Source organism: Salvelinus fontinalis, chromosome 41, assembly GCF_029448725.1.
Source record: "Salvelinus fontinalis isolate EN_2023a chromosome 41, ASM2944872v1, whole genome shotgun sequence".
Lineage (NCBI taxonomy): Eukaryota > Metazoa > Chordata > Actinopteri > Salmoniformes > Salmonidae > Salvelinus > Salvelinus fontinalis.
Genome location: NC_074705.1, coordinates 16,453,310 through 16,479,285, shown reverse-complemented (window position 1 = coordinate 16,479,285; position 25,976 = coordinate 16,453,310). Strand labels below are relative to the sequence as shown.

Sequence of the window (25,976 nt, the reverse complement as noted above, 5' to 3'; positions counted from 1 at the left end):
TTCCCAATGTCACACCCTGACCTAACTAAAATAATAAAGAAAACAAAGAATACTAAGGCCAGGGCGTGACAACAAGTCGATTGACAAAGTCATTGCAACATGTGGAACAATTGAATAAACCACCTTTGGGCTATGATCAAAAATTTGCCTCTGGGGTCAAAATGACCTAGATGGTAGCTTGAAGTTTAAATACTTGTTTGATGCAATTGTAGGACAGTATAATACTGTTTTTGTGTGACCTTATGACCTTATGGTTCTATGACCTTAGGGTGTTATGACCTTGTGGTGCTATGTTTATGACTTTATGACCTTATGACCTATTCTCAACCAGTACCTCAGACTTTACGCTGTCTAGACTCCTCTAGCAGGTGTCATCTTCGATCTGACTTTGGTTATTATTTAGCAACAAAAAAATGAAGTAATCACAGTTATAGAAGGGTAAAAGAGGGTAAACATTGATGATGTTGTGTTTCATCCCATTTCTAATTATTCTCCAAGTGGGTTGCTTTGTTCCCTCGTCAGACTGTAATAAATCATCACTGCATCACAATATATTCCAGTGCTTAATAGCGACATCCTGTGTGTGTGTGTGTGTGTGTGTGTGTGTGTGTGTGTGTGTGTGTGTGTGTGCGTGCGTGCGTGCGTGCGTGCGTGCGTGCGTGCGTGTGTGTCCTGGATTTCATGTATGCATGTGGGCCATCTCCACTGCAGAAAAACAAAATATAATTTCTTTGAATTGTACCTCTTTATATGAAAAGTCATTCCTGACGGACCCCTTAAAAGTCTGTACTGTGCTTCTGCATGGGCACACATCCTCCTGAGTGCCCGGAGTGAAATAGAAGGAAAAAAGAAGAGAGGGAGAGCGAGAGAGAAAGAGAACGAGCGAGAGCGAGAGAGAGAGAGAGAGAGAGCAGTAAGCTTAGGTTGCATCAGGTTGCAATGAATTAAGCCCACATTTTTTTGTAACACTATAATGCGCATTTGTTCTGTAATGCACCATCCCTGAATCCATAGTTAGAAAAGGGGATACAGAGGTTATTTCATCGGTCCTTTGTTTGAAAATGGATAACAACCATCTCACTAGGAGAAGTTGATACTCTATCCTCCTTGTCCTTGAAATAGTAATTAGCCTACTTAAATGTGTTGAGATAATGAACTCTGAAATCTAGATATTCACAACAACACCCAGATCAGTATTCCATTTATGTCATCAATCACCAGGATTCTTCTTACTTTGCTGCTAAGTGGTCTTTATCCTTACTGCCTCTCTGTCTCTCCTTCGCTGCATGAATAAAATAAAGTTAAGGTCCAGAGTGCAGACCGAGCACCGCCACCCAAATAAGCAGGGAGAACTTACTGCTCAAATGATGTCCATGCACATAATGTCAAATGATTGAAACGGCAATTTAATATTGATCAGATCAAAAGCAAAGAGAAAGGTTGTGATTTTCTAGATTTCAAGTTCAATTCCAGGTTTTATTGAGATTTAAACATGTTTAGAGCATAGTCATAAAAATCTGTTGCTTAAGAACACTTTGCTTTTACAGCTTTATTCCCAAATGTGTTTATACAAATATCAAAAACCATGTGTTTGTCCTATTGATGCTATTTTCGTCTGTAATCTGTAATCTGCCTTGATCAGTCCTGTATATTGCTACCTTTGTACTGTCAAGTCAGTTCAAATCAAATTGTATTGGTCGCATGCGCCGAATACAACGGGTGTAGACTTTACAGTGAAATGATTACTTGCGAGCCCGTTCCCAACAATGCGAAGTTAAAAAGTAAGATAAATATTTGCTAAATAAAATAGGAAATAGTAACACAATAAAAACAATAACGAGGCTATATACGTACAAGGAGTACGAGTACGAGTTAATGTGCAGGGGTACGAGGACGTTGAGGTGATTGAGGTAATACAGTATGCACATGTGGGTAGGGGTAAAAGTGACTAGGCCATCAGGATAGATAATAAACAGAGCACCAGCAGTGTATGTGAAAGTGTGTCTGTGTGTGTCTGTGTGTGTTTTGTGTGAGCGTATGTAGTGTGTGTGTGTCAGTGTAGTATGTATGAGTGTGTGGGTAGAGTCTAGTGAGTGTGCATAGAGCCAGTGCAAGGGAGTCAATGCAAAACAATTAAGATAAAGAAATAAATAATGAAGGGTGTCCATGCATATAAATTGTCAGGGTAGCCATTTGATTAACTGTTCAGCAGTCTTACGTCTTGGGAGTAGAAGCCGTTCAGGTGCCTTTTGGTCCCAGACTTGGCGTTCCAGTACTGCTTACCGTGCGGAGTCTTTTTAGGGCCTTCCTCTGAAAGCGTCTGATATGGCAGGGTGTTCGGCCCCAGCGATGTACTGGGCCATACACACTGCAGCCAATCAAGATGAGCTCAATGGTGCAGCTGTAGAACGTTTTGAGGATCTGAGGGCCCATGTCAAATATTTTCAGCAATCTGAAGAGGAGGGGGCATTATCATGCCCTCTTCACGACGACTGTCTTGGTGTGTTTGGATCACGATAGGTCCTTAGTGATGTGGACACTGAGGAACTTGAAGCTCTCGACAAGCTCCACTACAAAATGGCAAAATGGTTGAGTGGCTAATCTGTCTGATTGTTTAAACCTAAACTCAACATCAATATCCTTTCGTCGGTACCAGCCATCTGCTGTATCTACTCTGTTTTATATAAATAATTTAGTACTTCGATACAATGGTATTTCTTCATGTTTTTCAAATTACTGAGTTGACCTTTCACAGTTTACTGGTCAAGCAATACATCCAATTGATATTCAAAAAAACAAACAGTAGTACACACGTTTTATTAAGTGGAGAACCAAATGTTCTGCGTGGAAGCTGTGTGGCTGTTTGTTTGTGACTAAAACACAGTTTGGGCACAGTTGGGAGCTGCACAACAAATAGACACTGGCCTCATGAAGCATAACAGTCACAAAAGTCAATGATTTAGTTCAAAGACTTTACACAGTCTGTGGTAATCCAACTGTATTACAATCTCATTTCCCAACTCAATACTCTGTGGAGATTAGAGTTGTATCATCGCCTAGCTGCGTAATGTCACCTCCGGTGACATAATATGTCAGATTGGGTGACTGTCACGTTCCTGACCTTATTTCCTTTGTTTGGTATTTGTTTAGTTGGTCAGGACGTGAGCTGGGTGGGTATATTCATGTTTTGTGTCTCATTGGTTTAGATGTGTCTGATTGGCCTGATATGGTTCTCAATCAGAGGCAGGTGTTTTACGTTGTCTCTGATTGGGAACCATATTTAGGATAGGCTGTGTTCACTGTTTGTTTGTGGGTGATTGTTGCTGTTCGTTGCGTTCATTGGGTTTTTCTTTTGTTCACATGTTCAGTACTGTAGCATCGTTAGTTTAGTTTAGTTTATTGTTTTGTTCATATTGAAGAGAATTCTATTAAATAGGGATACATACCACGCTGCAATTTGGTCCTCCTCTCTTCCACCTAACGACGAGCGTTACAGTGCCATTTAAACTTCAGCGGTTAAATGTTGCTATTTCCACATATTCTAATGAGACCATATATGCAGCTACATGGTTCCGTTGCATTTTCAAAACCATACAATTGTTATGTGTTCTGTTTGGTCGCGAAGTGGTTTGTGATGGCAGCAAATGGCTCATATAGACAGTTAGACAACGCCAATGGCAAACAAACAAGCGGCAAGATGTGGTGCCAATATGCTGGAATGGTTGTCTGTTTCTGCCTCTCGGCCACCTGTGAGCTTTGTGGGCATGTCATTTTACAGACTGAGGCTGGTCGGTAGCCATATAACGATGCTGGCTCATGCCTGCAGGCAGTGAGAGTCTGTGTGTGAGTACGTGTACATGTGTACACGTGTGTGTCTGTACATGTGTGTGTGGGTATGAGTGTGCCTTTATGCAGTGTGCTGTGTGCTGTGTGCTGTGTGCTGTGTGTGTGTGTGCTGTGTGTGTGTGTGTGCCTGTATGTGTGTGTGCCTGTATGTGTGTGTGTGTGCGTGTGTGTATGCGTGTGTGTATGCGTGTGCATGTGGTCCCCAATCCTCCTATTAAACAGACAGCTCCAAAGTGTCCAAAGCACTGAAGACTTCACTAATGGCCCTGTCCTCACATTGTATCGCCATCTGCTCCCAGCAAGCCTTCAGAGGAAACATCACATCACCACTCAGTGTGAAACAAAGACATTTTTTCTCTGTTTAGCATTCAATTCCGTTCCACATCACCATATGACGTTTGAAGTTTGGCTGTTCAGTGTCCAGAAGTTTTTTGTAGAAAAAGCTTAAAGCTTGTGTTTATAGAGACGTTTTGAATGAGAAGTTTAGTTACTTCTGTTTGGTTTTAAAATGTTGTGTTTTCATTGTCAGGACATCAACAAATGACACATTCTAATTAGGAAATAGTTCTTGTAGCAAATATATTTGGTTTATTAATCAAACATGGTCTGCCAGACAACACTTTTTTCAGATAATTAAGATAAACCTTTCATTTGATTCAAATAGCCTTAAACAACAAAATGTGACTGTCAGAACAGAACAGGACTGTTAGAGATCTGTGTAAACTGCAGTGTTTTATTTTGCTTATGTGCAATATGCAATAATGCAATGCAATAATTACATATTCAATAGATTACATGTTGGGGACACCACACAAGGAATTGGCATTGTTCAGTCAGGGGAGATGTGCGCACTGAGTAGCAAGCTTTGTGCTTTGTTAATGAAAAGAGGTTAAGGGAGGAGGTGTAGGGAGAAGATGAAGGCAGGAGCAGTAGGGGTGGGCTCGGATGTCTGCAGTAGTGCGTTTCATAGCATGGTTCCTAAAGGGGCTTTACCCCGGTTGCAACAAATGTCTAATTTCCTGGATTTGTCAAGCTGTGATGCATTAAAACTGGCAGTGAATAGGGCAGACAAAGCTATCTCACCACAATAGGATATTATGCATATCCCCTCTGACGACATTAACTAAAGTACCAATACATGCATACATGGCATGACTGCCAAATGCCAACTCGGTGCATTTGCATTCGGACACACTATTTACCAGACTTTGTTTAGTCTGCATGATCATTTAGCCTTCTTATTTACCCTTAATGGTAGTGTCAGACAGAGATAGTTACATGTTTTAGGATCCACTATTTGTACATTTCCTGGACAGGCTGTTTTCTAGATAGACTTTAGATCAACTGACCAGTCTGCAAAGAGGGAAGGATTCGATATTTTCATCTAATTCAATCTAATGAGTGTTCAAATGATGTGTTGTTTCAGGACGGTTTGATTAATGTAGTGTAATTTAAACCTGCGTCCCTTCATCACCTCTAGTGGTAATTAGCCTCTAGATTAGGTACAGAGAGGGGGGGGGGGGGGTGTAGAGAGAAAGCGAGAAGGAGAGAGAGTGGAGGGTGGGAGAGGTAGAGAGAGAGACAGTAGTGAGGGGTAGAGGGTGGGAGAGAAGGATAAGAAGAGAGGGAGAGAGGGATATATGTATTTATAGAGAGAGAGAGAAATAGAAAGAGAGAGAGAAAGAGCCTGCCTGGGGTACAGAGACAGAATGTGAAATTGAATGGCACCGGCGGGCTAGCTGAACAGAACAGGTGACTAGCCAAATTTGTCATCTGGAAGGGAAGATTGATCTCCCAAAGTGTTACTGCTAAATTAGCCGCGATGGGCTGCAAACTATTGGTAATAGATTAATTTATGTTCTTGACATTGGATGGAGGGCTAGAGGGATGAGGGGAGGAAAATATCTACAGTATGTGACAAGTGATGAAACAGATGAATAGGGAAAGGATGGAACATACCCTCTCTTCGCTAATGATCCTTTTAAACGATAGAAATGACGAGGACATATGCGTTGTAACCATTGTCTCTAGATTAATTCTCACAGGAATCCATTTGCTCTGCTCAAGATTTCTCTGCTCAAGACTGTCTTAGACAGTGGAGTTTTTTGAATTTCTTCTTGAGGAAAGTTCATTCGTATGGAGATTGTGTGGGGCCTAAATCCAGCTTTAAAGACTTGTCATTACAGCTACTTGTTCCTGCATTTGGTAAATCAGTCAAAGGTATAATTTACATACTAATGACATATTTCCCATGGAAATGTGTGGACAATTCTGCCATAGCAATGTACATGATAAGAAGTCTAATTTGTGTGCTTTGCTACTTGTTTTATCTCTGTAGTACAGCATATTTGTGTAATGTCAGATGATTTACCCGTTTTTGACCGTTTAGATGGAATCTGCAGTCGGGGGAAACAGCAGCACTGGCCGCCCCACCACCATTGTTATTGTTTTTGTTGCTGAGCTGAGGACCGTCGTGCAGGATGATAAATAAAAAAATGTGCTCTTCTATCGTGCGTGCAATGATGTCCGAGGGGAGAAAACATGTTCATTGTTTGCAGTCACTTCTTTGTTGTTGTAGTATCGCAAACAACGTGGTGTGACCGGTGTGAAGTGGCTAGGTAGTTAGCGGGGTGCGCGCTAATAGCATTTCAATTGGTGACGTCACTCGCTCTGAGCAATAGGTAACAATGCCTCGTGGGTGTCAGTTGTTGATGTGTGCAACGGGTCCTTGGTTCGGGGCGAGGAGAGGGACGGAAGCAGTACTGTTACAGTGGCAGTTTCACCATTAAGGATTTCAGCTTTAGGTGTTGCACCAATATCTGTATTCATGCTCCATGAAATGAATTAGCAGTTTTTACTTTTTAACCATGCAATAATTTCTCCTTATAGCATAATTGATCCAGCCAATGCGATGGATGCCAAGCAACAAACAAGTTGCTTTCAAAATACTGTATATTATGCAATAATTTAAAGTAACTTCCTGATTAGAGGATATTACACTCGTAGAAAAAAGGTGCTATCTAGAACCTTAAAGGGTTCTTCAGCTGTCCCCATAGGAGAACCCTTTGAATAACCCTTTTTTGTTACATGTAGATCTTTTTGGGGTTCCATGTAGAACCCTTTCCACAGAGAGTTCTACATGGAACCTAAAGGGGTTCTACCTGAAACCAAAAAGTGTTCCACCTGGAACCAAAACAGGGTTGTCCTATGCAAAATGTTATTTATCCATTGTTTAGCTGGAATGGAATGTTTGTACACTGTGCATTTGACTGTGATAATGAGGTTGTCTCACCTAGCTATCTTAAGATGAATGCATTAACTGTTTTAAGTCGCTCTGGATAAGTGCCCAAATAACTAAAATGTCAAATGTAAATGTTTTACATACATATCTCATATAACACTCTTAGATAAAATGTGCTACCTAGAACCTAAAGGGTTTGTCGTGGAAATTCTACACAGGGACACTCAAAGACATTCTTAAATGAATCATTGTTTATCATCAGTGCTTTGGAGAGGTTCCATCAAACTTAATGCACCAAGTACACATGTCGATCAGGAGATCTACCCGGGGCAGTCCCGTTCATTCTCTTATGAACAGACAAGTTATATTTGCATGATTTAGCTTATTCATCATTCATAATGAATTAATCATTAAAGTTTGCTTCCTTCATGTGACCGACCAATACTGGGCCATGCATGTGACAGACCAATACCTCACAAGGCTTCTTCTCTAAGCTGAGACCTTGAAACTGAGATATCCCTTTCTCAAAACAAGTTCCTGGGCGTACTGCCAAATTGCAGATACTGATAGTGAGGATTCGTTCAATCAGTCACTTGCATGAACACAGAAATTGGTTATTAGAAAAGCACAAACCTAAAAATGTCCATCACAGGTTATTTGGCTGGCCCCGTAGGAGGACCCTTTGAAGAACCATTTTTGGTTCCAGGTATAACTTTTTGGGGTTCCATGTAAAACCCTTTCCACAGACGGATCTAAATGGAACCCAAAATGGTTATCCTATGCAAAATTCTATATATTGTATCCATCCAGCTAACTTGACACAACTTTGGGAAGAATTGAAGTCAACATGGTGTCACGCCCTGACCTTAGAGATCCTTTTTATGTCTCTATTTTGGTTTGGTCAGGGCGTGAGTTGGGGTGGGCATTTTATGTTTTGTTCTATGCTGTCCTTTTCTATGTGTTTGGCCTGGTATGGTTCCCAATCAGAGGCAGCTGTCAATCGTTGTCTCTGATTGAGAACCATACTTAGGTAGCCTGCTCCCACCTGTGTTGGTGGGTAGTTGTTTCCTGTTTTGTGTTTTTTCACCTTACAGGACTGTTTCGTTTCGTTCACTCTCTTTGTTGTTTTTTTGTCATTCAGTGTTCAGTTTATTTGATTAAATTTACTATGAACACTCATCATCAGACGAAGAGGAGGAGCTTTACACATGGGCTAGCATCCCTGTAGAATGTTTTCGACACCTTGTAGTCCATGCCCCAAAGAAATGTCTATTTATATTTTACATTTTAGTCATTTAGCAGATGCTCTTATCCAGAATGGCTTACAGTTAATGCATTCATCTTAAGATAGCTTGTTGAAGGGCCTCCTGAAGGGCACAGCGGTCTAGGGCACTGCATCGCAGTGCAAAAGGCTTCACTACAGACCCTGGCCGTAATCGGGCGGCACACAATTGGCCCAGCGTTGTTTTTGCACTCTAGCGACTCCTTGTGGCAGGCCGGGTGCCTGCAGGCTAACCTCGGTCGTCATTTGAACAGTGTTTCCTCCGACACATTGGTGCGGCTGGCGGGTGGGTGTTAAGAAGCGCGGTTTGGTGGGTCGTGTTTAGGAAGACGCACTTGACCTTCGCCTACCGAGCCAGTTGGAGAGTTGCAGCGATAAGACAATATAGATTTTTTTTAATAGATATCTAGTTGAGACAACCTCATTATCACAGCCAAATATACATTATATGAACATTCCATTTCAGCTAGACAATTGATATAGATTTTAATACACACCTAACATCAATGAATGAAAAATCTGAGAACAGTTATATTTTACACACACATGAAGGTACCCACAAGCAATCATTTCTGGGGAAAAAACACAAATGTGAAAAATGGGTGGATATAACATTTTGGAAATAAACTTTTTCTGGGGTGGGCAGTGATTGTGTATGTGTTGTTGGGGGCAGTGTGTGTGTGGTATAGCTGAAGAAAAATGTCATTAATGTTTCCGCTTTTAAAGGATTAAACATCCTATGGCTCCCAGGGTTACGAATGATGATTCTAAACCTTCGGTCACACTTTGCCCATTGGTGCTGTCTAACGGTATTAGGTTTTTATGGTTCCTTAGAAAACCACTGCATATACAAAAGTATAGTTTTTTGTTTAAGCAACTCTGGAACCAGTGCCATGAAAAAGTATTTGCCCTCTTTCTGATTTTCTCTATTTTTGCATATTTTTGATACTGATAGTCATCTCATCCAAAAAGTTGACTCAAGTTTTCCAAAAAGCAACTGGCTGATCATCACGACTCTTGGAAGAATGTTCCATGGACAGATGAGTGGAAAGTATAACTTTTTGGACTAAATGGGTCCCATTTTGCCTGGTGAAAACCAAACACTGCATTTCGCAGTAAGAAGCTTATAGCAACGGTCAAACATGGTGGTGGTAGTGTGATGGTTTGGGGATGCTTTTTTAGGAGCAGTGGGTTAACTGCCTATTTCAGGGGCAGAACGACAGATTTTTACCTTGTCAGCTCGCAATTAGATCTTGCAACCTTTAAGTTACTAGTCCAACTCTCGAAACACTAGGCTACCTGCCGCTTTGCTGCCTCAGGAGCTGGACGCCTTGCCTTTATAGAAGGAACTATGAATTTGGCTCTGTATCAGAGAATTCTACAGGAGAATGTCAGGCCATTCGTCTGTGAACTGAAGCTGAAGCACAGTTGGGTCATGCAGCAAGGCAAGGATCCAAAACACACAATCAAGTGCGCATGAAATGGTTAAAAAAGCAACACATTTAAAGTTATGGTATGACCTAGTCAAAGTCCAGACCTAATCCCAACTGAGATGTTCTGGCAAGACTTGGAACGAGCAGTTCATGCTTGAAAACCAACAAATGCCGCTGAGTTAAAGCAGTTCTGCATGGAAGATTGGGCCAAAATTCCTCCACAACGATGTGAGAGACTGATCAACAACTACAGGAAGCGTTTGGTTGGAGTCATTGCAGCTAAAGTTGGCACAACCAGTTATTCAGTGTAAGGGGGTCAATTATTTTTTCACACAGGGGCATTGGGTGTTTCATAACTTTGTTTATGAAATAAATATAAGGATGCAATTGTTGTGTTATTTTTTCACTCGGGTTTCCTTTATCTAATTTTAGGTTTTGATTGAAGATCTGATAACATTCAGTATCAAAAATATGCAAAAGTAGAGAAAATTAGAATGGGGGCAAATATTTTTACACAGCACTGTACTTCTCTACCTAATAATTACATAGGTAGTACTACTTCAATCCCATACAGTACCAGTCAAAAGTTTGGACACACCAACTCATTCAAGGGTTTTTCTTTATTTTATACAATAGTAGAATAATAGTGAAGACATCAAAACTATGAAATAACACGTTAAGGAATCATGAAGTAACCAAAAAAGTGTTAAACAAATCAAAATATATTTTAGATTTTAGATTCTTCAAAGTATCCACCCTTTGCCTTGATGACAGCATTGCACACTCTTGGCATTCCCTCAACCAGTTTCACTTGCAATGCTTTTCTAAGAGCCTTGAAGGAGTTCCCACAAATGCTGAGCACTTGTTGGCTGCTTTTCCTTCACTCTGCGGTCCAACTCATCCCAAACCATCTCAATTGGGTTGAGGTCAGGTGATTGCGGAGGCCAGGTCATCTGATGCAGCACTCCATCACTCTCCTTGGTCAAATAGCCCTTACACTGCCTAGAGGTGTGTTTTGGGTCATTGTCCTGATGAAAAACAAATGATAGTCCCACTGAGGGCAAACCAGATGAGATGGCTTATCGCTGCAAGATGCTGTGGTAGCCATGCTGGTTAAGTGTGCCTTGAATTCTAAATAAATCACAGACAGTGTCACCAACAAAGCACCCCCACACCCTCACACCTCCTCCTCCACGCTTCACAGGGGGAGCCACACATGCAGAGATCATCCGTTCACCTACTCTGCGTCTCACAAAAACACGGCGGTTGGAACCAAAAATCTCAAATTTGGACTCATCAGACCAAAGGACAGATTTCCACTGGTCTAATGTCCATTGCTCGTGTTTCTTGGCCCAAGCAAGTCTCTTCTTCTTATTGGTGTTCTTTAGTAGTGGTTTCTTTGCAGCAATTAGACTATGAAGGCCTCTGAACAGTTGATGTTGAGATGTTTCTGTTACTTGAAATCTGTGAGCATTTATTCGGGCTTCAATCTGAGGTGCATTTAAAACTCGAATGAACTTATCCTCTGCAGCAGAGGTACCTCTGGGTCTTGCAATAATATGGATTTGGTCTTTTACCATATAGGGCTGTCTTCTGTATACCACCCTTACCTTGTCAACAACACAACTGATTGGCTCAAAAGCATTAGGAAGGAAAGAAATTCTATGAATGAACTTTTAACAAGGCACACCTGTTAATTGAAATGCATTCCATGTGACTACCGTATGAAGCTGGTTGAGAGAATGCCAAGAGTGTGCAAAGCTGTCATCAAGACAAAGGGAGGTTACTTTGAAGAATACAAAATATAAAATCTATTTTGATTTGTTTAACACGTTTTTGGATCCTACATGATTCCAAATGTGTTATTTCATAGTTTTGATGTCATCACTATTATTGTAAAATGTAGAACATAGTAGAAATAAAGAAAAACCCTTGAATGGGTATGTGTGTTGTAATTGTTGGTACTGTAGGTGTTTTTATTTTGAAAAGTTGTGTCAAATAAACCTCAAGGATGGATAACGACACCCTCGGATGCCATTGTGTTTGTTTTCCTTTTGAATAGTGCCATACACGTTCAAAGGTTAATAAAGTTCTGGACATGATCACTGGCGGAAAGTAATACAAGCCATCGCAAGGTCAACAACAACAACCATGGGAAAGTTGTTTGTTCGTATTTGTTGAATGTGATGTCAGCAGAGAACCAAAGAGAATTGGATCAATGCGGAGTTTAAAGGTCCAGGTATATGTTAAATCAATTCTGCTCTTACTGCTGTTGTGCAGGGCAGTCATTGATACTTTGTCTTACAAGCAAACAGCGACCTTTTACCTTCGCTTCGTGACTACACAAAATTAGTCATGTAGCAGAGAGAAAGAGAGAGTGAGAGATTTGTCAAGATCAGTTTGTGATCCCATCCTCTATAGCAGCTATTCCCAAACTGGGGTATGCCAAATAAAACATACAAAATATATAAACAAAACAACAAAAATATAAACAAAACATGCCAATTTGAAAAATAAGCCACAGGAGTTTTTTGAACGAGAATTATGATGACTGTCAAGTAGTAAGACATGTATAAAAGCAACAGATACCATTAATAAGAATGTGCTAAAAGCGTCTTGTAAGGTGAGCTACCGAGTGGCTTGGACAGGCATGCCCCATACTATTGTGGAGGACTTAATATGGCTGGGACAATGCTGGGGGAAAAGACCAAAATAACTATACAGACAATGCCCTCATCAAACAACACCATTTCACGACGCATCAGTGACATGGCAGGAGATGTTTTGAAACAATTACTGCTTCGCATACAAGCCAGTGAATTCTATGCATTACAGCTGGATGAGTCAACAAACGTGGCGGGCCTGGCCCAGCTCTTGGTATATGTCCGTTACGTTTATGGGGGGTCAATTAAGGAAGAGAACCTCTTCTGCAAACCGCAGGATACTTGTAACGGCAGTCTATTTCTTCCTCCTCCCCGGACGAGGAGAGGCGTGACAATACTCTGCGCTCAAAGTATCCTGCCTTGGCAAATCATGCTGTTAAGACTCTGATGCGCTTTGCAACCAGATACCTATGTGAGCGTGGATTCTCGGCCCTCACTAGCATGAAAACTAAATACAGGCACAGACTGTGTGGAAAATGATTTAAGATTGAGACTCTCTCCAATACAACCCAACATTGCAGAGTTACAGTGCCTTGCAAAAGTATTCACCCCCTTGGCATTTTTCCTATTTTGTAATTTAAATCGATTTTTATTTGGATTTAATGTAATGGACACACAAAATAGTCCAAATTGGTGAAGGGAAATGAAAAAAATTACTTAAAAATGATTTGGAAAAGTGGTGCGTGCAAATGTATTCACCCCCTTTGCTATGAAGCCCCTAAATAAGATCTGGTGCAACCAATTACCTTCAGAAGTCACATAATTAGTTAAATAAAGTTATAAAGTCCACCTTTGTGCAATCTAAGTGTCACATGATCTGTCACATGATCTCAGTATATATACATATGTTCTAAAAGGCCCCAGAGTCTGCAACACCACTAAGCAAGGGGCACCACAAAGCAAGCGGCACTATGAAGACCAAGGAGCTCTCCAAACAGGTCAGGGACAAAGTTGTGGAGAAGTACTGATCAGGGTTGGGTTATAAAAAAATATCCCAAAACTTTGAACATCCCACGTAGCACCATTAAATCCATTATTAAAAAATGGAAAGAATATGGCACCACAACAAACCTGCCAAGAGAGGGGCGCCCACCAAAACTCATGGACCAGGCAAGGAGGGCATTAATCAGAGAGGCAACAAAGAGCGTAGATTGGAGTATATGTCCAAAGGACCACTTTAAGCCTCACACTCCACAGAGCTGGGCTTTATGGAAGGGAGGCCAGAAAAAAAAAGCAAACATTGAGCTTTTTGGCCATCAAGGAAAACGTTATGTCTGGCGCAAACCCAACACCTCTCTTCACCCCTAGAACAATATCCCCACAGTGAAGCATGGAGGTGGCAGCATCATGCTGTGGGGATGTTTTTCATTGGCAGGGACTGGGAAACTGGTCAGAATTGACGGAATGATGGATGGCGCTAAATACAGGGAAAATCTTGAGGGAAGCCTGTTTCAGTCTTCCAGAGATTTGAGACTGGGATGGAGATTCACCTTCCAGCAGGACAATGACCCTAAGCATACTGCTAAAGCAACACTCAAGTGGTTTAGGAGAAAACATTTAAATGTCTTGGAATGGCCTAGTCAAAGCCCAGACCTCAATCCAATTGAGAGTCTGTGGTATGACTTAAAGATTGCTGTACACCAGCAGAACCCATCCAACTTGAAGCAGCTGGAGCAGTTTTGCCTTGAAGAATGGGCAAAAATCCCAGTGGCTAAATGTGCCAAGCTTATAGAGAAATACCCCAAGAGACTTGCAGCTGTTATTGCTGCAAAAGGTGGCTCTACACAGTATTGGCTTTGGGGGGGGGGGGGGGGGGGTGAATAGTTATGCACGCTCAAGTTTTCATTTTTTTTGTCTTATTTCTCATTTGTTTCACAATAAAAAATATTTTGCATCTTCAAAGTGGTAGACATGTTGTGTAAATCAAATGATACAAAGCCCCCCCAAAATGTATTTTAATTTTAATTGAAATAACATTTTATATGTAAGATGGCAAAATAAATAGAAACATTATTGATTATTATTATATTATTATTTGTGCCCTGGTCCTATAAGAGCTCTTTGTCACTTCCCACGAGCCGGGTTGTGTCAAAAACTCACACTGATTCTTATGTTTAATAAATGTATCGTATCGTGTGTGTGTGGCAGGCAACATTTGAGAGTTCGCTGACCCTTGTGCTAGAGGGGGTACGCAGCTGGAGGTTGAATGTTTGAAGGGGTACGGGACTATAAAACGTTTGGGAACCACTGCTCTGTATGAACAAATCTATCTGAAACACTGACCGTCCCAAAGCCAAAAACAAAACTCATAACCTGGCACACAGCACTCCTGCTTTAAAGGTGTTTCAGTCATTTACATTAAAGTCATTTAGCAGACGCTCTTATCCAGAGCAACTTACAAATTGGAAAGTTCATACATATTTATCCTGGTCCCCCCGTGGGAATTGAACCCTGGTCCCCACGTGGGAATTGAACCCATAACCCTGGCGTTGCAAGCGCCATGCTCTACCAACTGAGCCACACAGGACCAGTCCATGCCAAGGGAAATAATATTAAGTAGCATAACTGTGAAATCCACTCTGAATTTTTTTAATGAGCCCAATAAATTATTAATGTATTCTTAGTGGGGGAATTATTCAGAGGATCAGGACTCTGACTCCAACAGACTGTGCGTGTGTGTGTGTGTGTGTGTGTGTGTGTGTGTGTGTGTGTGTGTGTGTGTGTGTGTGTGTGTGTGTGTGTGTGTGTGTGTGTGTGTGTGTGTGTGTGTGTGTGTGTGTGTGTGTGTGTGTGTGTGTGTTGATAATTGCTTGATAGACGGCTGTTGTAGAGGGAAAAATACCTGACCTTCTGCAGAATGGAAGGTTGCGTTAGGTTCCTAATGAAGGTTTGTTCATTTAAAGATGACATGGATTTGTCTCCTGTTAAGTTTGCCTGCACTGCTTTGCATCCTAAAAGGTTGAAAGATTAAGGATTTATTGGAGCTCCTAATAGTCAATGATATGAGACATTTATCCAATAGCTACAGAGGTGCACATTATGAAAATGACCTGAGAAAGTACTGGGAAAGTCAGAAAGTGTTTGTTTTTTAATCTCTAGGCTATTATTTGTAGTGTTTCTATATTGGCTGAAACCAGGAACCAAATGTTCCAAGACAGATGACTCAATACTTTTAAACCAGTTTGAGCTAATGAGAACGTGAGCTACAAAGTAGTTTTTTTATTATGTGGTTATAACATGTGGTATGTTATTATGTGTACTAAGCTATCAAACAACAACACTATTCAACATCTGACTTAGAGGTTGCAGAAGGAGTTTTTACAAAGCAACGGTTTCACCCTGGGATGGTAAGACACAGCGAAGTGGAGCAGCTCCGTTTGAACCTCTTCTGCTGAGGTAGTCTCTCTTCTCTTGTTTTTTCCTACACAAATAATTCATTTGTTGTGAAAGCAGATGAATCTATAGTGACTCTTGCTTTTATGAGGCGAGGTGTCCTGCCCACTATCTCTGCAGGGCGCAAGGAATGAAGCTCCTAAGAAAACAATCATGAAGGTACCACAGACTATATCCTGCTGTTATGGTAGCATGCTTTCCTCTGGTTCGACCCTCAAATGCAGGTGATGCAATGCATCTTCTTTTCTTGGAAAGTGAGACGTGGACTACAGTTGTGTGTAAGGAATAGATTTCAGGTTCTCATGGTTTTGTTTCTATGTTTGTTAAGATAGCCGACATCAAGTGGATAGGCATCAAAGTTATAGCTAGCTCTGTGAAGATCCACAGCCATTCTTTTGAATGGGAGTCCCAGTGCTGAAAGTTGCCCTAAAGGCATAAGGGCTTAGCTCCTCTTCAAAATTGCACTCAATTGGGCCCCATGGGAGATAGCTACAGCTTAATATAGTTTAAATTCTGCCTGCCAAATTTTTCACGACTAATTATTTATTCATCTTCCATGTGGACAGACTATCATTTGGAGCTTTTAAACTGTGTGACACTGCTTGAGTCTTTGCTCTGTTCTTTTTCTGATATTTACCAGCAGAAATTATTGATTAAAAAAAGCAGGGTGAATAATTTGAGAAAAAACATGAGATTATGAGAGGCCACTTTCCTGGCAGAACAATGATCCCTGTGAAGTACCAGACTGTAATTGAGAATCCAGTAATACATTATACTGAGGCACCTCCATTCAGTATAAACTGTAGTATACTATAAATATGTGATGCGGGAAAACGCGGACGGAATCACGGAATCCAGACATTTTGAACAATATATACATCATTTTTGTACTTAGTTGAACATTAATTAATTGAGCTTATTAGAAAAGTAGTTATTCATTGCAGTAGTTTATAGTTTATTTCCTGCAACTTTCGGAAGAAGTAACAGCATGATGGGAATGCGCCTGTTTATGCTGTAGCCAGTTAGCTACAACACAAAGGCTTTCCCAAAAACCATCCCAGTTAAATGTTGCCTGCAAAGTAGGCCTACCTGGCAAAATTATATCATGATGATTTTTATTAATAGGGTGGGCCAACTCTGCCATCACATGTGCAATAGGACATCGGACTCCCGGGTGGCGCAGTGGTCTAGGGCACTGCATCGCAGTGCTAGCTGCGCCACCAGAGTCTCTGGATTCGCGCCCAGGCTCTGTCGCAGCCGGCCGCAACCGGGAGGTCCGTGGGGCGAAGCACATTTGGCATAGGGTCGGGAGGGTTTGGCCGGTAGGGATATCCTTGTCTCAGTATGTAAAATGTAATAAAATGTATGCACTCTACTGTAAGTGGCTTTGGATAAGAGTGTCTGCTAAATGACTAAAATGTAAATGTAATAGGCTACAAAAACACTGCTAGCCAAACACAACAGTCTCTGCACACTTTAAGTAGAGTGGAAACTCTTTAGACTCTCCAAAAAAGTAGACTCCTGATGTGATTTAAGCATTGTTGTGGACTGAGAACATCCAAATTAGTTGAGCGAGAAAATTACATGTGGCAAAAAATGGATTGGGCTAAATGTAAAACAGATTTTAGACGGCCACTACCCGGAATTTAATAAAGTTGATAAATTGTTGTTCACCAAACCATAAAACGTTCCTTTTCAGCTTGTTCTAATGTAAAAACTTGACCTGCCCTTGCTCTAGTTCTTGTGAAGGTTTGAAATCTTGAGCGAAGCACGTCACTTCTCCTAGTGATCACAGACTGTGAGTCTGACAGGCAGAAGGAGGTGGCGAACTTGTCAACGTTCTCAGCAAAGTTTCCTTTTCAGGAACAGGGTGTAGAAGACTTAAACATGACTATTGGGTCTGTTTCTATGAGCCCATGCAGTTATTTCGAGCAAATCTATTTAAAAAACTAACCAAAGTAATATGTTTGTTCACCTCTGATAAATTATCATTATAATATTACAGACTTCTTTTATTTGATTGTAGGAAAGCCATTTAAACCACATAGTTGATTTATACATTTAATTATTTACAGTATAGTCTATTTACATAGTTTGTTGATACTCAAGTTGAGGAGTATACTATTACCTAAAATGTTTGATTACCAATGTAATTGTCAATGTACAATTCTGCCATGTATTGTTGTAGTGTTATACTATGTTTGGGTATAGTGCAGGTGTTCTAAATTGTTGATCTCCAAAGGGATACAGACAGACCCATTGAAGACATTTCTTGGCTGTCAGGCACTTAAACTTCTGACAGCATCTTTTGTGCTGCTCTGCTAGGCCTTCAGAGAAGCTGCTTGTTTATGTGTTTTAAACTTTGTTTTTGTCCTCGATCCTTTTCTCTCCAAAAATAAATATACCTCGTTTTGACAGCCATTTCTAAACTGACACTCCCTCAGCGGGCTTTGGCGCGACTTCAAAATGTGTGTATTTTCAGAATTTGATATTTTCGTTTTTAATGACTTGATCCATTTATATTGTAAATATTGAATCGATGTTGTTTCGGGTGAAGTCTGAAACTCTGTTTTGCCAGCTAATTATAAAAACAGCGCCGGAAGGCAGCCTAAACAGAACTTTGTACATTTTGTACATATATATTCTTTTTTATTCACTTTTTTTTTGTCATTGAGTTGTTGATTGGATATGCAGTATCTGGTTGTTTTTACCCATGGAGTTGCAGGACTGATGCCAGGTTGACTCTGGTTTGGCTAGCTAGCTGGCTTTAAAAAATGCACCTCAGCACCGGCTGCTTTTTGATCAATGAGACCAGACTTCCTGATAGAAATCATCTGGCATGACCATTATCTGGCATCACTTGGCATCACCATCCTCAACCATCATCTAACTCAGTTTAGGAGCCTGAGATCGCTGGTCTACTGAAGGAGTCCTGCTCTATCTGACAACAATGGGGCGGCAGGTAGCCTAGTGGTTAGAGTGTTGGACTAATAACCGAAAGGGTGCAAGATCAAATCCCTGAGCTGACAAGGTAAAAATCTGTTGTTCTGCCCCTGAACAAGGCAGTTAACCCACTGTTCTTAGGCCACCATTGAAAAAAAAGAATTTGTTCTTAACTGACTTGCCTAGTTAAATAAAATAAAAATGCTGTCCTTTGTTGTGTCATACAGTGCATTTGGAAAGTATTCAGATTTGAAGTGAATGTAAGTTGTAAACGATGTAAGGACTTACCCTTACATACTACTCGATGTAAGGACCTTGTGTTAATGAAAATATGTTTGGGTGACTTTACCAACACAGACGCATCAAATAAAACTCAATGGCTTGTGAATGTACATTATCTCTTCCCCTGGAGGATTGGCACCTGCAGGAGGGAGTTTTGTCAGAGTAATGTAGCATAGCGTTGTGGTATTAAACTGCAAGATATGCAGTTTTTATTAAATCAACATTAAAGGCCATGCTGTCATTGTTTGTCTTTGAACCTGGACTTGTGCTGTATGTTAGTGGGTCTGTCCTGAGCTAGCCTGACTTGCCCACGTCCTAACTAAATAACTATTATATGCAAATCATTTGATTCATTTCCATTTGTTTGTATCTGTGCAATCTGTGGTTTGGAAAAGCAGGAAAAGCAGGAAAAGCTAAATTGACGAACAAGTATGGAAGAATTCTTGATTGTATCCTAACTTGCTAAGATTATTCATGCAAACATCTGAACTTCTGTGTAAGTTGTTCATCATGGGATATTTTCTAAGAACACATTAATTCTGTGCAACACAACAAGCAAATTGTAATCACTGTGATTATTTTACCAAAGTTTACTGAGGGAAAAACACATTCATTTGATGAAAAGTGCATATATACAGTGCATTCGGAAAGTATTCAGACTCCTTGACTTTTTCCACATTTTGTTACGTTACCTTATTCTAAAATGGATGAAATACATGTTTTTCTACACACAATAACCCATAATGACAAAGCGAAAACAGTTTTTTAGAATTGTTTGCAAATATATTAACATTTTAAAAACATAAATACCTAATTTACATAAGTATTCAGACCCTTTGCTATGAGACTCGAAATTGAGCTCAGGTGCATCCTGCTTCCATTGTTCATCCTTGAGATGTTTCTACAACTTGATTGGAGTCCACCTGTGGTAAATTCAATTGATTGGAAAGGCACATGCACTGTCAACTGTGGGAACTTATACAGACAGCTATGTCATAGCAAAAACCAAGCCATGAGGTTGAAGGAATTGTCCTAGAGCTCCGAGACAGGATTGTGTCGAGGCACAGCTCTGGGGAAGGGTATCAAAACATTTCTGCAGCATTGAAGGTCCCAGAGAACACAGTGGCCTCCATCACTCTTAAAAGGAAGAAGTTTGGAACCACCAAGACTCTTCTTAGAGTTGGCCGCCCTGCCAAACTGAGCAATCGGGGGAGAAGGGCCTTGGTCAGGGAGATGACCAAGACATCGATGTTCACTCTGACAGAGCTCCAGATTTCCTCTGTGGAGGAAAAAAGTACAGAGTAAAGGGTCTGAATATTTATGTAAATGTAATATTTCAGTTTTTTATTTAAAACATTTTCTAAAAAACATTTTTTGTTTTGTCATTATGGGGTGCGGGTAGATTGATGTGGGAAAAGTAAAGTGTTCTGAATACTTTTTTAAAATGTATGCACTCTACTGTAAGTCGCTGTGGATAAGAGCGTCTGCTAAATGACTAAAATGTAAATGTAAATGTAAAATGCCAGTGCGCCAGTTTTTACATGACGATATTGCAAACTAACTTGAGTTTGACACTAGCGCCACCTTAACACCGGCCAAAAATAGAGCCCTCAGGGTAACACATTAAAATGTGCACCACGGCAAAAAAAAACATTAGTCTGGGTTGGATTTAAAAACTGTCACTGCAAAAAATATCACTTTGTTTCTTCCCAGAAATGTATTTTTAAATGTGAGAGTGGCTTTGATGTTCTAACAATTATTAAAAACAAATCAGTCACATTCTGTTAACATCACGGAATGTCAATGGCCTTAATTTCAGCCTAACAAATTTGTATCACCAACCCAAAACACACAGGCAGTGAATAGTAAACGTGCAAGAAATATGGGGTGGCAGGATAGCCTACCATTTAAGAGCACTGGGCAAGTAACTGAAAGGTTGCTGGTTTGAATCCCAGAGACGACCAGGTGAAAATTCTGTTGTTGTGCCCTTGAGCAAGGCATGAACCCCTTATTGCGCCGGATAAGAGCGTCTGCTAAATGACTAAAATGTCAAATAGATTCTAATGAGAACTCATGGTAGGTTGCCACCAGTTAGGTAGATATCACTGAATGAAGTCTTCAGCTATGTGCCATAAATCAACACTTAGATTGAAAATGTATGAGTTGTTAGCTTCAAACATCATAAAGTTGACAAAAAGGACAGCTAATATCAGCAGTGGAACTTCTTGATATTGTGACAGTCAGAGTTGGACACCTACTTTGCTGCTCACCACTGAACATGACACATACCATATTAGAGAGATTCCTGGCAAGGTGTGCTGCCTGTTTACTGTTGAGGGGAGAGAAACGATCCGTTGAATCACCCCTGAATAATTTTACAACACGGCAAACAAACAAGTCCTTCTGTGGGACACAAAAGGCCAACATTAAACCCGGTCTGAATTCACTTAAAAACCAACTGTAGTCATATTGTTTCTTCACAGAAAAATTCACCTTTTCATACATTTTAAGTGTTACTTTTTACGCTCAGGTAACACATTCAAATGTGAGATAAATGTGAGAGTGGGGTTTTGATGAAGGCTTTGATATTCTAACACCTACAGTGCATTCGGAATGTATTCAGGCCCCTTGACTTTTTCCACATTTTGTTACGTTACAGCCTTCTTCTAAAATTGATTAAATTGTTTTTTTTACACATGTCAATCTACACACAATACCCAATAATGACAAATCAAAAACAGGTTTGTAGAAATGTTAAACAATTTATTAAAAATAAGAAACTGAAATATAACATTTACATAAGTACTCAGACCCTTTACTCAGTACTTTGTTGAAACACCTTTGGCAGCGATTACAGCCTCAAGTCTTCTTGAGTATGATGCTACAAGCTTTGCACACCTGTATTTAGGGAGTTTCTCCCATTCTTTTCTGCAGATCCTCTCAAGCTCTGTCAAGTTGGATGGGGAGCGTTGCCGCACAGATATTTTCAGGTCTCTCAAGAGATGTTCGATGGGGTTCAAGTCCGGACTCTGGGTGGGCCACTCAAGGACATTCAGAGACTTGTCCCGAAGCCACTCCTGCGTTGTCTTGGCGGTGTGCTTAGGATCGTTGTCCTGGCTGTGTGCTTAGGATCGTTGTCCTGTTGGAAGGTAAACCTTTGGCCAAGTCTGAGGTCCTGAGCGCTCTGGAGCAGGTTTTCATCAAGGAACTCTGTACTTTGCTCTGTTCATCTTTGCCTCGATCCTGACGAGTCTCCCACTCCCAGCTGCTGAAAAATATCCCCACAGCATGATGCAGCCACCACCATGCTTCACCGCAGGGATGGTATTGGCCAGGTGATGAGCGGTACCAGATTTCCTCCAGACGTGATGCTTGGTATTTAGGCCAAAGAGTTCAATCTTGGTTTGAAGATTCTTTAGGTGCCTTTTGGCAAACTCCAAGCAGGCTGTCATCTGTGTTTTACTGAGGAGTGGCTTCCGTTTGGACACTACCAGAAAGGCCTAATTAGTGGAGTGCTGCAGAGATGGTTGTCCTTCCGGAAGGTTCTCTCATCTCCACAGAGGAACTCTAGAGCTCTGTCAGAGTGACCATTGAGTTTTTGGTCACCTCCCTGACCAAGGCCCTTCTCCCCCGATTGCTCAGTTTGGCCAGGCGGCCAGCTGTAGGAAGAGTCTTGGTGGTTCCAAACTTCTTCCATTTAAGAATGATGGAGGCCACTGTGTTTTTAGAGACCTTCAATGCTGCATATTGTGCCTCGACACAATCCTGTCTCAGCTGTCTATATAAGGTCCCACAGTTGACAGTAGATCTCTGTGTGCCTTTCCAAATCACGTCCAATCAATTGAATTTACCACAGGTAGACTCCAATCAAGTTGTAGAAACATCTCAAGGATGATCAATAGAAACAGGATGCATCTGAGCTCAATTTCGAGTCTCATAGCAAAGGGTCTGAATACTTACCTAAATAAGGTATTTCTGTTTTTTCTTTTTGATACATTTGCAAAAAATTTGAACAACCTGTTTTCGCTTTGTCATTACGGTGTATTGTGTGTAGTTTGCTGAGGATTTTTTTTAGAATAAGGCTGTAACGTAGCAAAATGTGGAAAAAGTCAAGGGGTCTGAATACTTTCCAAAGGCACTGTACATATTTCAACATGGAAGCCATGCAATTACTTAGAACAATATGGACTGCAAACAGGTTCAGGTTAACATATTTAGCAAAGATGGGATAGGTCTACATTTTGTTATTTTTATTCTATAAGCTGTCTAACAAACTATAATGGACTAACATTGGAATTGGAGTTGATTCAATACATAAAAGACCGTAAACATACACCTTGAAGCAACCGCATATTTAGCCATGGAGCACGTCCTGATTGGCCAGTGAGGTTCCAAGCTTCGACACACCGACAACTTGTTAATTCATCAAGACCCAGCCCTTTCTCCCTACTGCCAGCAACTGTTCCGATAATTGTGTTTGTGAAAATAGCAAAAATATTTCCGACACACCCCCGAACCTATAACGCTACTGCCCAGCGTGTAGCTTGACCATTTTGTTAGGTTTGTTAAATTAGAGCTCTCATTGTATATCATGTCTGCTTTAATAAGTCTGGTTTTGGGGTGGGGCTCTGTCAGAGCATGGGGGGGGGGGTTGTGGTGGGTTTGATTTGGTGGGGGATGCGTGTGTGTTCTGCCCTCTACCTGTTCTGTCTGTTATCTGTAGAATCATAAAAAATGGCACATTTCTATAATGGAGGAATAGTAGTGAGGTAAGGTTGCTCTGTGATATATTTGTATAGCTGCAGACTATCAGGTTAGATACGATTTACAGTAGATTCTTTTCTTGTATTGCAATAAGCAAATAATGGTTCGCCGAGACATTGCTTTCTGCTTTAGTGATTATAATAGATGTTGAGTAGCCCTGTGGGATATAATAAATGAACCCTTTGTGTGATTTAATTACAAACTGATTCTAGACTGCTTTGAAAAAAATATGAAATATACTTTGTACTGATATATATGTGAAGAATTATAAAAAAGACTTTGTACTTATATATATATATATGTAAAGAATTAGGAAAAATACTTTGTACTGATATACAGTATACGTAAAAAATTATGAAAAATACTTTGTACTGATATATATGTAAAAAATAGTGAAAATAAAGAAAAACCCTTGAATGAGTAGGTGTGTCCAAACTATTGACTGGTACTGTATATATCTTTTTTTCACATTTTCTAAATTATATATGAGCCTCTTGCTGGGATCATAAAAATGGATCCACAGGGAATGGTTCCACAGGGAAAGAGGGTGAGGGAAACCTTGGGTGTTAACCATGAAGCACCAACTCTAAAGAAAACATTCACGGTATATGTTTGACAACACTAAAGCAATGGTGGGGTGAACATGTGGGGATGGTAAAAGTATACCACCAACACAATAGTCTCGTTAAAGACAGTCTAGCATAGACCAAATACATCTTTGTGTCTTTTGTTTTGGGAAAGACAGCTTAACTTTACCGGCTCTCATAAGCCCACAATACCTTCATGTTGATGACCAAATCAAGAATATTACTTTGAACCGATTATATTTTTTTAATCCTCATTTTAGGTACAAAAGCTGAGTTGGTGAGATGTCCGCCGAATCACATGCAGTGCATTGGCTCCAAAATGTGCATCCACTTCAATAAACTTTGCGATGGAGCGAGAGATTGTGAGGACGGATATGACGAAGGAGTACACTGTCGAGGTGAGTGTGTAGTTGAACGAAATGATGTTGAATATAATAATAAACGACATTCATCAATCTGACCTCATTATCATGTGAATAAATGCAGCAGGCCCTGCACATTTCTGGAGGATCTAGCCTTACATCACCTCTTAGTAGGGCTATAATGAACATGTGTCTATTTTGCACGGTTATGCAATTATTAAGAGACCAGATACAAATAGCTACAGTAATCCTGGCGACCAATGTTCTAGCGTTCATTTATTGTGTCATGTAGGGATATCAAGGTGGAACCCAAGCACAGACTATGTTTAGTGTAAGTTATATTTACCAATATACTTACTAATTACTCTGTAAAACAAGGAGTGCATTTACTCAATTCAACTAATAGGATTTATTAGTCACAAAAGAATGAACACTCAAACAATTCCAGTGTACATGGAATACACGATATGCTACAAAGTAAATGACTATCAGCTACGTAAGACTTAACGTGGTTACATATATCTTCAATTCAAAAGAATCTCTAAGAGAAAACACTACGTGTGTGATACACAGAGGAGCTTACTAACAAGTCCTCAAAGTATGAACGAATTCACTGACTTTGAAAACATTCAAGCAGAAACTCACGCCCAGCCTGAATTAACATTTCTTTGCACTTTGCTAGTTAAAACAATAGGCAGGAAATCATACCAAGATTCTAATCTAGTCAGCTACATTAAAATGATAAGAGCACACCCGTGTCGCCCCTCTTTTCACTATCTGCCTTCAGCGTAACACAGTGTCCCTGTAACAATACATCCAGAGCACTTACCGTACAATAGAATATATCAAAATTCATAGCTCTTTATGAACTCTTGAAACAATCCAAACATGACAATTTATTCTGAACAGAATTATAAATGTAACATGTAAAGTGTCGGTCCCATGTTTCATAAACTGAAATAAATATCCCAGAAGTGTTCCATATACAAAAAAGATTATTTCTCTCAAATTTTGTGCACAAATTTGTTTAAACCTCTGTTGGTGAGCATTTCTCCTTTTTCAAGATAATCCATCCACAATTAAGAAGGAAAGAAATTCCACAAATCAACTTTTAACAAGGCACACCTGTTCATTGAAATGTATTCCAGGTGACAACCTCATGAAGCTGGCTGAGAGAATG

At 40.3% G+C, this 25,976-nt stretch overlaps 1 protein-coding gene across 7 annotated transcripts in view; it reads left to right on the top strand.

The window, feature by feature from the left end:
• Positions 1 to 25,976, top strand: part of LOC129840671 (low-density lipoprotein receptor-related protein 1B-like) — a 202,929-nt gene that overhangs the window by 14,466 nt on the left and 162,487 nt on the right. For all 7 annotated transcript variants that reach the window (XM_055908708.1, XM_055908710.1, XM_055908707.1 and 4 more), the window contains exon 2: positions 24,695 to 24,832. In XM_055908708.1, coding sequence (XP_055764683.1) covers positions 24,695 to 24,832 — 138 coding nt within the window. The remainder of the gene's footprint in view (positions 1 to 24,694; positions 24,833 to 25,976) is intronic.